The sequence below is a fragment of the Homalodisca vitripennis genome, chromosome 6 (genome assembly GCF_021130785.1).
Source record: "Homalodisca vitripennis isolate AUS2020 chromosome 6, UT_GWSS_2.1, whole genome shotgun sequence".
NCBI lineage: Eukaryota > Metazoa > Arthropoda > Insecta > Hemiptera > Cicadellidae > Homalodisca > Homalodisca vitripennis.
In genome coordinates this window covers 114,085,599-114,099,980 of record NC_060212.1, presented here as the reverse complement: position 1 = coordinate 114,099,980, position 14,382 = coordinate 114,085,599, and the positions used below count along the sequence as shown (strand labels likewise).

The 14,382-nt window shown below is 32.1% G+C and overlaps 1 protein-coding gene across 1 annotated transcript; it reads right to left on the bottom strand.

The window, feature by feature from the left end:
• Positions 1 to 834: 834 nt before the first annotated feature.
• LOC124364757 (peptidyl-tRNA hydrolase 2, mitochondrial-like) lies at positions 835 to 10,171 on the bottom strand. Its single transcript, XM_046820476.1, has 2 exons — positions 9,811 to 10,171; positions 835 to 1,065 (listed from the first exon to the last, which is right to left on the bottom strand). Exons 1-2 carry the CDS (start codon positions 10,090 to 10,092, stop codon positions 892 to 894), a joined length of 456 nt encoding a protein of 151 aa, XP_046676432.1. The 5' UTR covers positions 10,093 to 10,171; the 3' UTR covers positions 835 to 891.
• Between the last annotated feature and the right edge of the window lie 4,211 nt (positions 10,172 to 14,382).

Genomic DNA, 14,382 nt, shown 5'->3' with positions numbered 1-14,382 from the left:
TTATTTGCATGATTTTGTAGACACAAGTGAACTCAATTTGTGTACAGAAGATTTACAAGGGAATGTTCCAGTAGGTATTGCAGACACAAGGGAACTCAGTTTATGTCTACTTGTGTACAGAAAATTTATAAGGGATTGTTCCAGTAGGTATTGCAGACACAAGGAAACTCAGTTTATGTCTACTTGTGTACAGAAAATTTACAAGGGATTGTTCTAGTAGGTTTTATAGACAAGTGAACTCAGTTTATGTCTACTTGTGTACAGAAAATTTACAAGGGATTGTTCCAGTAGGTCTTATAGACAAGTGAACTCAGTTTATGTCTACTTGTGTACAGAAAATTTACAAGGGATTGTTCCAGTAGGTCTTATAGACAAGTGAACTCAGTTTGTGTCTACTTGTGTACAGAAAACTTGTTGAAAGGAGATTTCTATCTGTGTGTCCATCTATATACAACTTTCAAATTTATTAGAGGGATGGAGTTTGTTGTGAAACTCTTTTCTATTTCTACATAGAAATTTAAAATAATAAAAATTGGTCCAATAGGAGTTGCTCTCTGATGTAGTCCACTATAGGCCAAATGTGAAGCTTCCTAAGCTAACCCGAAGGTTTGTGTGCATTTAACCTTTTTTTCTTATATTCTACAATATAAGAGATCCATTTGAATAGTCTTATCCTGTATGGCTAAAATTTCATGTACGTGAACTGGCACCCAAAAAACCCTTCACATGTCTTTGCAAAGATTCTCTGTCAATCCCCAAAGCATTGTCTTTTCACAATAGACTATTCTAGCATTTCATCAGAAAGACAAGGGACAAAACAAGCAAGACAGTTTATTGCATGAATGACACCAATGTGTAATAATGTTTTATTGCAATCCATAAATTTATTATCTAATAGAGCCTGAGGTGGCCAGCAACTTTGTCCACAAGAGCAGTAGGTCCTGGGCCAATACCCAGCACTATGGCAGAGTCCGAGTCGTGGATGACCACTGCAACCAGCCCCTCAGCTTGTGCATTCTCTGCCACCTCCATTAGCTCCGCCTCTCCGGATACCTTTACCACCACCTGAAGTCAGACAGAATTCATATATATTAGTACAGTGCAGCAGTATGATCATGTCTTGGTGACAGTCTACCTGATATATCCTATTATTTCTTTTGAGGTCACTTCACACAACTTCAGTAGCCTCATCTGGGTGGATAGATCTCTCCATTCCTTCCGATTGATCAACTTCACAAGACACAAATTTAGGTTTTTCTATTCTTTTTTAAATGTTCTGATAGGAATATGATCCTTTTCTCAGAGTTTGGAAAACCTCCCTGGTGAGACAGTGACCTAAATCCCGAAAAACCTTGACAACCAAAATAAATTACCACCACAGAACAATTTGAAACAGCCAACGATTTGCAAATAAATATTATTTGAAACAGATTGTTCCCTTTTTATGTCACCTTCGCAAGAGGGACACATTCAAGTATTCAGTAACAAATTTTAAAATGCTTCACACACACACACGTATGCCAACATATTAAACACATAACATATTATTATTATTATTATTGTATGTTTGTATTTGTATATATATATGCTTATTTTATATATATATATATATATACATAATTAAATCTTATTACCAATTTGACTGTAAATTTTGTGAAAAACAGTAGGTTGGCCAAACATCGAATCCTTTACGCATACGAGTAACTGGCCATCATATTTGACATTGTCCATAGCGATATAGAAAAACCTTTAGCCAGTCACGCTATAAACAAAATCATATAGAAAATTGTTGTACCATCAAATGCATAAATAAGATCCCTGAAAATTCAAACGAAAGCCTTAATAAATGGAAATTGAAAAAAAGTGAAACTGCACACCAATTGGTACTTTAGACAAGACATCCAAGGGGTCTTAATTTAAGATAAATTTATTTTTCGTCTACTTATTATTCACACACGGCATGTCATGGACCATCAGCTGCTGATCTACTGCATTTATTTGTAATGTTTGTTTTTCTTGTTTGAGTTCTTACCTATTTTTTATGTCATAATTTATGTAAATATTTATACAAGTTATATTTATCTGAAGAAATGTACTTAGATAAATGTATAAATGTTTTGAACCAATATACCGTGGTATTTGTTGGAAGAGAATAACCTGTTTCTGTAAATATATATATATATATATATATATATATATATATTTACAGAATTATATATATATATATATATATATATATATATATATATATAAAATTGCAGGGAATGCCTAATAAACTTAATATAATAATCAACTGAATATGAACAATAATAACGTTATTATACCTTAAATTAAATTAATCAAAAATTGATTTTGAAGAAATTTTTTTTGAAGAATTCAACTAAAAAAGATTTTTCACCCTTGTAAACAACAAGTATTTAATTTTGAAAAGTAATTTTAAACACATGGCCTAATTAATAAGATGGACTAATTGTTACCTTTAATAATATAAAATCCACAATACTTACATAGTTTTGACAGATAAACACATTTTGAGGCTACATAATATATATGGATGTTATTCCATTAAGGACTGTTTGAATAAATTTTAAAATATTTAAAAAAAATCAAATAAAACTATGATTTGGTTCCATTACAATATTCAAAAATAATAAAATGAAAGGACATCCAAACACAATGTATTTCTTTAACGCTCAAATTTATTTTTTCACTGATTGGTTGAGCAAGTTTTCCAGCTCAATTGGCTAGCATCAAATCCAAACTTAGGATGTCACCAGATCCTTTTTTTACCTCTAGTGCCAAGAATATATTGTTGGTTAATGATTGGTTCCCTCATATCAATAATTCTTAGATAACTGAATATTTAAAGCCATTACATTATTTAAAATCACAGACTAGATATCAGCCAACTAGCATTTCACTACTCACAAAAAAAGTTCTTTAGTGTTACTAATCTTCTACAGCTAATGCATATAGGACTACTATACTGTATACTCTGCCTCCTTAGAGGGAAACTAAACATGGTAATACCAAGGTTTTATGAAAGCTAAAATGAATATCACTGTTATGACTTTTTTTAACATTGTGTAGTTTGCAAAAACATGAAAATACAAAATCCAATCCCTTTTTAATAGTCACTAAGCCTTCACAAAATATGGTACAATTTATTTATATTTTGTTTCAAATTGGTACTTTCAGCCCTTTTATGTTCATATTAGGCTACAGAAATGCTTTGTAAAGTGGAAAATTTAAATCTTGTTTGTAAGCAAAATTACTTCATAGACAAACAAAATTTGTCAAAGTTGTCATTTAATGGACTACTGAGAACATTGTTGAATTTATAGTTTTAGCAATTAATTACCACCATATCATGTTTTATGTACAGAAACATGTTTCCAGAATATTGTTCACCCTTTTTTTAAATTTTGTTGACGCTGGTAACTATATCATCTAGAACTAAAGATATTTCCAGATTCAAAAGAATACACTTTTACTTTAGACTTCATTTATGATGTTTCAAAACATTTCCATGCCATTTGTATTTCTCCAAACCTAGTTCATTATTAGATTCAAGAAGAAAACTTGTTACCCATTTAAGTTAATTTAAAACCATTGAAATTCTCTAACATAAACCATTGAGCATCTTTGAATTTTGGATCCTAGTTGCTGTTAATGTTTACTTTTCGACAAATGTAAGAAAATGTACAACCGGACCATATATCATAATTTCCCTCCATTAAAGAAGTCTATCCTATTCCCTTTAGATATGTTTTTAAACATAAATTTATATGAATTTCTCATTTTACTATATTGGTGTAAACAAATGTCTATATATGACCATTACTCCTGTAATACTTAACAAGTTCAGTCCTGGCTACATTATCAATACAGACGACTCCATGGTGGTGTTACTTATACAGGGTATCTATTAAGTCCTGGGACAGCTTAATATTATTTTAACAAATAGATCTACTAAAACTTCACATGTTGTTACTACTCATGAAAAACTAACACATATTCAGTAGATCACTATGCTCCCAGGGAGACGGCCCATAATGAGTCAGACATTTTTAATGGGAGCATAGGTCGAGTAGCATATCAAATTAAAGGTCTCTATTAGCAGAATATAATGTCACAAACCTTACCTCAAAAGGTTTACCCTAACCAATACGATGGTTTGTTAAAATTTCAAAACATTGTTAGTATAAGATTTTGTATTATCTGAAAAGAGCAGGTACAATGGTGATAGAACGAATTTTCAAACGCCGAATTAAAGGTTTTTATGGATGAAACACAATTTAGGTTTTCTATTATTATTATTTTACTAAAGAAAAACTCACAATTATCCAATAATTTGTGTATTTTATCACGAGGCCTTTCGACATCGAAGATGCCATCATCAGGTGTGAATAAACAATTGAAAATAAATATCAGCTGAATCAAACTTAATACAAAATTTATATGGTTAAAAGTAAAATAAATTAAATAAATATTAGTATATGTATATATATATATATATATATATATATATATATATATATATATATATATATATATATACACAGGGTGAGTCAGAAATATGGTAAAATATTTTAAGACGTGATTGTAGAGCTAAAAATAAGAAAAAAATGTTATATAAAGGTAGGTCCGGAAACGCTCCATTACTGAGTAATGGCTGGCGAAAGATTTTGCTTTGTTTTCAGTTCACCTGGTGAAATTAAGTGATTCTGAAAGGTTTTGTTCTTACTTCTTAACTCAAATAAGATGGATGTATAAAGAAAATCATCTGAAAAATCAAATAAAACCACTCTAGAGGTTGTAGTGTGAACAGTTTTTGAGAAAAAGTATGAAATTTGCCAAAAATCTAATAAAAAAAATACCGTCTTAAATGTTTGATGTCGAATAACATTGTTAAATTACCAATAAACAAATTGTTTTTCCAAATACAGATTGTAGAGAATTTAATTTTGAAAACAACCATAATAAACAAAGTTAACTAAATGTGTAAAAAAGATATGATATTGACTCCTCACGTATCACACTACACAGCAAACTTTTGCTGTTTTATAATAAGGAATGAGTATCTGATTGGTAACAGCTGGTGAAAAATAAACATTTTTAGTTCAAAATTTTATTTTTAAATACAATACACATCTAAAATCGCTTTTAGTCTTACCGAAAGATTAAAAAGGATGCTGTAAATGACCTCCATTGTTCAAAATGCACGCGTTCAGGCGTCTTCTCATCAAGTTTCGGACCCGTTCAAAAACTCCAGGTGTCTGCTTAATGGTTTCTATGCCATTAGAAACGTTTAATCGGAGTTCTTCAATGGTGTCTATTGGGAAAGAGTAAACTAATGTTTTTAAATGTCCCGAAAGGTAAAATATTCCAAAGGATTTAAGTCCGGTGATCTTGCTGGCCATGAAACTGGTCCACCTCGGCCTATCGATTGATTTGTGAAACTCTCATTTAGGTGTCTACGAACAGCCAGAGAGTAGTGCGCAGGTACCCCGTCATGCATAAACCACATGTTTTGGCGCAAATTCAGAGGTACATCATTAAGCAGGTTAGGTAGCTCGTCTCTTAAAAAGTTCAAGTACACCACGCCATTAGGCCTGGGAGGAAGCACGAATACGACAAAATGATCTGCTAAGATTCCAACCCAAACATTTACTGAAAACTGATGTTGTGGGCGATTAGGTTTGATAGCATGAGGCTTTCTGTCTGCCCAAATGTGGTTGTTATGGAAGTTAATGATAACTGTTCTTGTAAAATGAGCCTCATTGGTAAACAAAATTGTATTCAAAAAGTTTGGATCAGCACATTTTAACAGAAGCCATCGACAAAAACAACATGGGGAGCGTAGTCTTGTGGCAAAAGAGTTGCTGGAACATGGAGTTGCTTGGACATGCTGGAAGTGGTATGGGTGTAACTGGTACTCGTGTAGTATTCTCCGAATACTAGATTAGCTGACATTGAACTGTAGTGACAATTCTCTAGTGCTCTTTTCAGGATAATCAGAATTTTTATTAAGAACCAACTCTTCTAATTCAACAGTCTTACATGATCGGGCGATGCCTGCATCACTATGCTCCGAAGACTTCAAAGAACCTGTTTCAGATAGGCGTAGATGAACAGTGGCAAAAATCTTGCGCTTTGACACCTGCGGTTAGGAAAGTTCTCTTGCTAGACAGACGTCTTGCTGAAGTACTATTGCAGCGTCCCAAACCATACATTAAAATGCATGTCTTCTAAATCAGAGTTTGAATACAGATGAATATTACCTTCCATTTTTAATAAATGAAACACACAACACAAAATCACTAATAAAATGGATGGAAATAACTGGTTAAAATACTTAACACAAGCACATAGTATATTTACAGTTTGTTGTATTGTTCAACAAGGAGGTGACATCATTATGTCATCTAATAATAAATGCCACGCTGATTATTTATTATTTAAAAATGTTTAAATAGTTGTTGTTTAAATAATTAATTATTACCAGCTGTTACCAATCAGATACTCATTCCTTATTCTAAAACAGCAAAACATTGCTGTGTAGTGTAATACGTAAGGAGTCGATTTCATACCTTTTTTATACATTTAGTTAACTTTGTTTATTATGGTTGTTTTTCAGAATTAAATTCTCTACAATCTGTTTTAGGAAAAACAATTTGTTTATTGGTCATTTAACAATGTTATTCGACATCAAACATTTAAGACGGTATTTTTGGCAAATTTCATACTTTTTCTCAAAAACTGTTCACACTACAACCTCTAGAGTGGTTTTATTTGATTTTTCAGGTGATTTTCTTTATACATCCATCTTATTTGAGTTAAAAAGTAAGAACAAAACCTTTCAGAATCACTTAATGTCACCAGGTGAACTGAAAACAAAGCAAAATCTTTCGCCAGCCATTACTCAGTAATGGAGCGTTTCCGGACCTACCTTTATATAACATTTTTTTTCTTATTTTTAGCTCTACAATCACGTCTTAAAATATTTTACCATATTTCTGACTCACCCTGTATATATATATATAAAAGTTTTGGTCAAAAAAGAATTTACGGTAGTTATATTTTAAAGGAATGGTGAATTTTGAATCGGTCCAAAATCATTGTTTAATATTTTTTCTTTATGTTTTGTTATGTATAATATTTCATATGCGCCGAGTTCTTCTTGTTTATGGACTTGTTTTAATAATGTAAAGTTTTTAAAGGTGTGGTTTGTTTCAAATGCATGTTTGGCAATAGCTGATTTTTCAGTTTGTCCATTTATAATATCTTTCGTGTTCTTTGAATCTTTTTTTAATGGTTCTTTTTGTCTGGCCTATATAAATTTTATCACAATCTTCACAGTTAATTTTGTAAATGCCACTTTTATTTTCATCTAAAATTTTATCTTTTGGATTTCCAATTAGGTTATTTATCTTATATGGTGTGCAAAATGTTATGTTCATGTCAAGATGTTTTCTAAATACTTTTTTAATTTCTTTATAAAATGGACCATAACTTATGGATTGCCAGTTCCGTTTTTCTTTTTGTTCACTTTTTAAAGTTGTTCTCGATGTTTTTGATAAATTCTTCTTTTGTTTTTTTAATAAACTGTCAATTAATTTAGTTGAGTATCCATTGAAATCTGCTATACTTTTTATGTTTGTTATTTCCTTCATGTATTCATCGTGTTTTAATGGTGTTGTAAGTAATCTATTAATCATTGTGTGGAAAGCAGCTCTTTTTTGGGAGGGTGGATGGTTCGAATCGTGTGGTATGTATCTGTTGTTGCAAGTGGGTTTTCTGTAAATGTCATATTCTATGTCGCCATTATTCCTTTTCACTAATACATCTAAAAATGGCAATGATGAATTAGTTTCAATTTCACAAGTAAATTTAATAGTCGGATAAAATGTATTTAGTTGATTAATAAAATTTTGAAGGTCTTGGTATTTTGTTAAATATGGCGAAAATGTCGTCAACATAACGTAACCACACTCTGGGGAAATGTCATATTTTGTTTCGCGTTTAGTTCAAATTTTGATAGGAAAATGTTTGCAATAAAACATGATAAAGGGTTCCCCATTGCTGTTCCTTCAATCTGTTGATAAAACTGATTTTCAAATTGAAAAGTGGTTTGAGACATGCATAAATCAGTTAACATTATGTATTCCTTAATTTCATCTTGTGTTAAATCGATTGATATTAACCATTCCTTGATAATATTTAACGTGCATTTCATAGGGACATTGGGATATAAAGAAGTAACGTCAAATGAAACTAAATATTCTTCACTGGTAATTTTAATAGATTTTGTCATGTCGATAAACTGATTCCTTTAAAATATAATTAAATTCTTTTTTGACCAAAACTTTTATATATATATATTTTATTTTATATTATATATATATATATATATATATATATATATATATATATATATATATATATATATATACATATACTAATATTTATTTAATTTATTTTACTTTTAACCATATAAATTTTGTATTAAGTTTGATTCAGCTGATATTTATTTTCAATTGTTTATTCACACCTGATGATGGCATCTTCGATGTCGAAAGGCCTCGTGATAAAATACACAAATTATTGGATAATTGTGAGTTTTTCTTTAGTAAAATAATAGAAAATTTATATTCCAATAAGAAGAGCTCCTCCTCCTTCATTACAATTTAGGTTTGTTTATTATTAAATCTTAAGATGCCGGGAGTCAGGTCACGTTCACCAAAGGGAGAATGAATGCCCCAGGAAATTAAAAATTCTCCAACAGCTGGGAAATACGGATCACCTACTTTGAATTTTTTTAAATCATTGTTTACTTTCCAAGCAGTCCTTTTCCTGCTTTGTTTAATATTGATCCTTTCGTACGTTTCTTATAGGAAATCTATAGTCACAGTTCTTTATCTCTACTGGTTACAATGTAAATAAGACATGACAATATTACGAAGTGAACATTTTAAGATCAGGTGTGACACTACACAATGAAAAATTTCAAGTCGGACAAACAAATATACAGAAAAAGTTATTCTGCTTCATATTATAGTACTATATTATCATTCTTACCATTAATTAGACTAAGTTGTGACCTTGTGTCATAGTGTCCGGAAGATGGCACCTTTCTAGAGGACCAATTATCTCCCATGGATCCGCAACTAGATTTCCCCCATCCAAACATAACAAGCTTTAATAAGGAAATAATAAACTAACAATTTGGATATGGTTCCGAAAGTTCCCTAGCCAAAACGAGCCTAGACGATCTACATATACTTCTACCTGGTCTACTGTACACGATAGCCGCATGACGACTCCGACACAACCTCCGCTCCCGCTTGCTATCCTAGGCAGGAATAATCCTACCAGAACCTGTCCAGGAGAATTCCAGATAGTAGGAGGCTCCCATAGTTAAAGCTATGACCTAAAGGTAGGTGCAGCTGGCTATCGTGTTAATGGCTACTGATGGATTACATGCCAAATTCAAATCTATAGTGGCACTCGCCGCAAAGTTACTACTCAAACTAAACAGTCTAATTGTCAGCTTAATTTTTTTTTTAAATAGGAGATGCCAATCCCCTTTTAAACCTTACTCTTCCTGGACCACAGGTTAGTTTGATGATGTTATCAAACCAAATAAGGAGGAGAGTAGATACAGTATAAGGTCGATTGGTACTAATAAAAAGTCCTACAGTCATAGACAGGATTTGACTGTCTCTAGCACAGATCCAAAGTCCATCATGGAGTGCTCGGCCATCGGCACTTCCAACTACAAATCAACCAATTACCAAATGAACCAACCTTGGTTTGGCCCTGGGTCTCCCAACGGCGCAGATCTTTTGGTGCATCAGTCAGTGCTCTCTTGTAACAGTTGATGGCAGCATGAGCACATTGAGCTGCGGCCTTGTTTCTGCCAATCGCCAGGTCCGAGCGCACCACCATTACCATTTTCATATCCCTCCATGAGCTTCCTGTAGTCAATGCCTTCACAAACCCTCCTCGCAGCCCTACCCTCACCAGCAGCGCTGCCACCACTCCGACAACAAAACTTGTCGCAGATACTGCCAATCTCGTTGTATCCATTCTTTCAATCAGTTCACTGACACTGAAAGCATTTATCGTCAATGATTCGCTTTCTCCTAGCTGATATCTGAAATAAAACATTGTAAAACCATTTAAACATTATTAAACCTATGTTGTTTTACATTCTACCAGCTTCTTCTTATTGGAATCAAATACTTAATTTATAAACAAAGACTCCAATAATTATGAAATTTTATTTTGAACACGGAAGGCCTCACAAAAATAAAATTTCATAATTATTGGAGTGTTTGTTTATAAATTAAGTATATTTTGTTTTCTACAAAACGTGCAGCAATAGTAAAATAAAAACACGTGTATGTTTAACATTAAGTTTTTATTACCTTCAAGGGGGCTTAGATTAATCTTTATTTAGTTGTCCTTTAATAGAAACAGAACCACAACTCAACATCGTCAGTCTGTCAGACCAGGGTTGTGGATACTGACTTAAAACAGCCTCGAAAGCAACTGTATTGTGATGCCTGCTGTTTGCAATGATGTATTTCCATATTAACTAACATAACTTTATTACTCGTTATTAATTTTAGATTAATTTGTAAATAAAAATTAGGTTAAAACGCAAATTATATTATGTCATGGTTAAGTAATGAAATTTTCAAGTCACATATTATTTGTAATTTACAATGCCTGTTAAAGAGATTATATCCAAATATCTCTTAAACAAGTAAATTTTGAACTCTCTCTAAATTCGTTTCAGTGGTAGAGAAGCAACATTTCTACTCAATAAGAGAGCAATATATTTCTCTTGAGTTGGATTGTCTCTCTTCATCTCTCTCATTCACGATTAACTATGATTTGGTTTATTTGTCATTATTATGTAATTATATTTTTTTATAAAGAACCCAACACTACTATTTATATGTGAAAATTAAATTATTAAATTTTACTGTCAGGCCAAATATACATTTCACTTCATAGTAGAAAACTTTTCTTGGTTGGCTGTACAAATATTTTGTATGTGCTTTTGTTCTCCAGCTATTGCAGATGCATCAGCTGTTCTGTTAATCAGAACCTGGAAACATGTTTTTCACATTTCATAGAACTGAGTATGTTGTGCTTAAGCCAAAAAAAGTTTGCGATTCACAAATATTGAATTTGTTAATAATTATTGATTACAATAAGGGAAAATATGATAATGATTTTTCAGATCGGATGTAATACTACAACACAGCTGTGTATGTTTCCACAAAATAGGAGAACTTCTTCTTGGAACTTAATTGGTTGGCCTAAGAGAAGAGCTATCTAAACTCTAAAACAACACCCAATGCTCAAAAATTAAATAATTGGTTTCTATTAGTAAGTTCAAAGAAGAGTTGGAATGTTTACTGATGGACATGAAACAAGAACCCAGGAGTTATAGTTACTGGCCACCAGAATCTGACATCTCCTTTGATAAAGATTGTTGAAGAAGCAAGGAAAGTATGCAAGAGAGAATCCAAAGAAGAGTGTAATAGGCAAGATTATGTCCCAAGTACTGATGTTTTGGAGTGAATGTCCTAAGAAAGAATTAAATAAATTGAGTGAAAAAGCAGACAATATTACTTTTTATATTACCAGATAATAAATTATTTGATATATTAATATCTATAGCAAAAAACTGTTGGGTAAAGTGGCTGACATGTTGCGTCAATAATGTCCGATCTTTCAATCTTAGTTACTACATTTAAAATACTCACTATCACAAAAGTAGCGATTACTCATTCGGAAATCAATGTTATCTCTACTTGCTGAATCATCACGCCATTCAATCCAGAGATACTGTATTTATAAATGTGGTGTAGAGGCAAATAACTTATTTCTGTCATATGAATATAGATTTTAGCAAATACTACATATAACTATATAAAACACTAGTTTTGTCCGTACTGCAATGCAAATATCAAAGACAAGACAAAATTACTATCCAACATTTTCTATAAATGTGAAGACTGATATTAAAATCATTTTAGTTGTCTTTTGACAGAAGTAGGCTTCTCAGATCTAACGTATGTATATATACTTTCTCAAGAAAGTATATAAAAACATTGAAGATGTATGTATATATACTTTCTCTTATACATACATTTTCAATCAATTGGGCAACCAAGCCAACAGTTATGGCAAACAAATACTGATAAGTGTAAATTACAACGGCCATAAGTATACACTGTTTGACATATTTTATTAATTGTGGTGAAATGTAATAAAAAAAACAAAAACAGAGCACTTTAATTCCAGACTGATTGTCTGCCAGCTATCTCGGAAGGGTTCCACTTCCAATTCCACGGTTGTTAGGGTAACAATCGGTCAGCAAAGGTAAGTTGGCTACCTATCGGGCAAACCTTGTTATTGAGTCTCAAACTAATGAATTTGGAAGAAATGTTACATTGGTTCTGAATTCTGAAGGAAAAGATTAAAAAAACTTTATTTTGTATGTTATAATGACGAACATTTAAATACTGTTTCTAATAATTTCTAACGCCTGGTATAATGGGAATATGCAGAAAGCAAATTGTCTGGTAGTGGAGGGGCTAAGACTGTCACAAGATGTATCTGATAAGGCAGCTTAAGAAAAAGACTAATTTATTGTTTTCAGTAATCCCTTGCTTTTTAACCACAGTGGTTTTATTTTACAAATTTCTGAGAAACCAGAGTTGTTACTGTAATTTCTGTTGTTTGATAAACTTTACACATTATATTATTAGATTCAAATGTTTTTGTTTAATCTTAAAACATGAGTAATATCATACAGTATATAGTAGGAATAATAAAAATGGTTCTATAAAAAATGTGACATCATGTAACTGTTATGTATTTATGTAATTGAGGTTTTGGAACAATAGCGGTGGCTATCAGAATCATTCCATCATTTGTGCTCAATAGATTAATTTTCAAACTGATAACAATCATATCAGTCAATACCAGACAATACATTTATGTAATCTTCAATTATTTCTTATTATCGATAATAATATGGAGATTGAAGTATTTTCGTAAAAAATACAAAATAGCACCTAGTGGCTAAACAATACATTTCTTGACCTATGATTTTAGGACATTTTCTGTTTGAAATTAAGTGTACTATCAGCCACAGAAATTTGTGACAACCTTTTCTGAACACCCTGTGAATATAAACATACACATAATTCAAGCAGTACTTCATTTTATAAAGGAATTTTGACATGGGAATCTTGTTTTTATGAACAGTTGAGCAAACATTGCCCACGATCCAAGGAAATATACATCTCAACCATATTTTGAGAGAAGAAAATTTAAAATGATTTTAAAAATACAAAGCACGCTTTGAAAAATTGAAAAGTGCAGTTTGAATGATTAGATTTACAATTCTCTTAACACATTCTGGCAAAATCTGGTGTATATATTTTTCTTTGGAACTTTGAATGGTAAAACTAACTAATGTATGTTACATTTTTGGGAAAATTTTCATATGGATGTGAGAAGTTGATGAGAGTAAAATATTTTCTGTAGCCGTGAAAGATTTATATTTCTAGTAATTGATTAGTAACTTCATTTAGTAAACAAAATAACCTTGTATTCCAATGGTTTCAGATGGGTACAAACTTGATATATTGTGTGTTAAGCACTCAATCAAAGCATTATTCATGTAATACCAGTTTTAGAATGTCCAAATTCAGTAATGGGATAAACTAAGAATGAAGAACAGATTTTCCACCAATATCGATTGACAATACACTTTTTAATATTTCATCATAAACTGTTAAGTTTTGTAAGGAATTGATTAATAATGCTTTATTTAAAAAAAGGTAAAGGATGTCTTATTTTACCAGGCAATGCTGGAGATGGGGGGGGGTGGGGGGGGGGGGGGGTGGGGGGGGGGGGGGGTGGGGGGGGGGGGGGGTGGGGGGGGGGGGGGGTGGGGGGGGGGGGGGGGGGGGGGGGGGATACGATGTGCACCTATTAATTACTAATTGCACCTATTGGTTACTATAATTAAGAAGTAATTTTAACAAATGTTTATTGTTAACAGCTGTTGTTATTATTACTGGGTTTGTAAAACAGCTGTTATGTAACAACACATACCCTACGAGTGGTAAAAAGGTGACTGAGGAGTGATTGGTGAGGAATGTGGAGGGGGAAGTGAGTCCACACTTCTTCTCCCTCTCCACACACACACATCTCTCTCTCACTCCACCCCCCACACTGTTCACTTAACAGGTCGTTTTCAAAGCGGCTCATCTATAGTATTAGTTTGCACGCGTTTCCTATACTAAATTAAAACTAAAAATAATTCAAGAAATAAGAAAATTTATT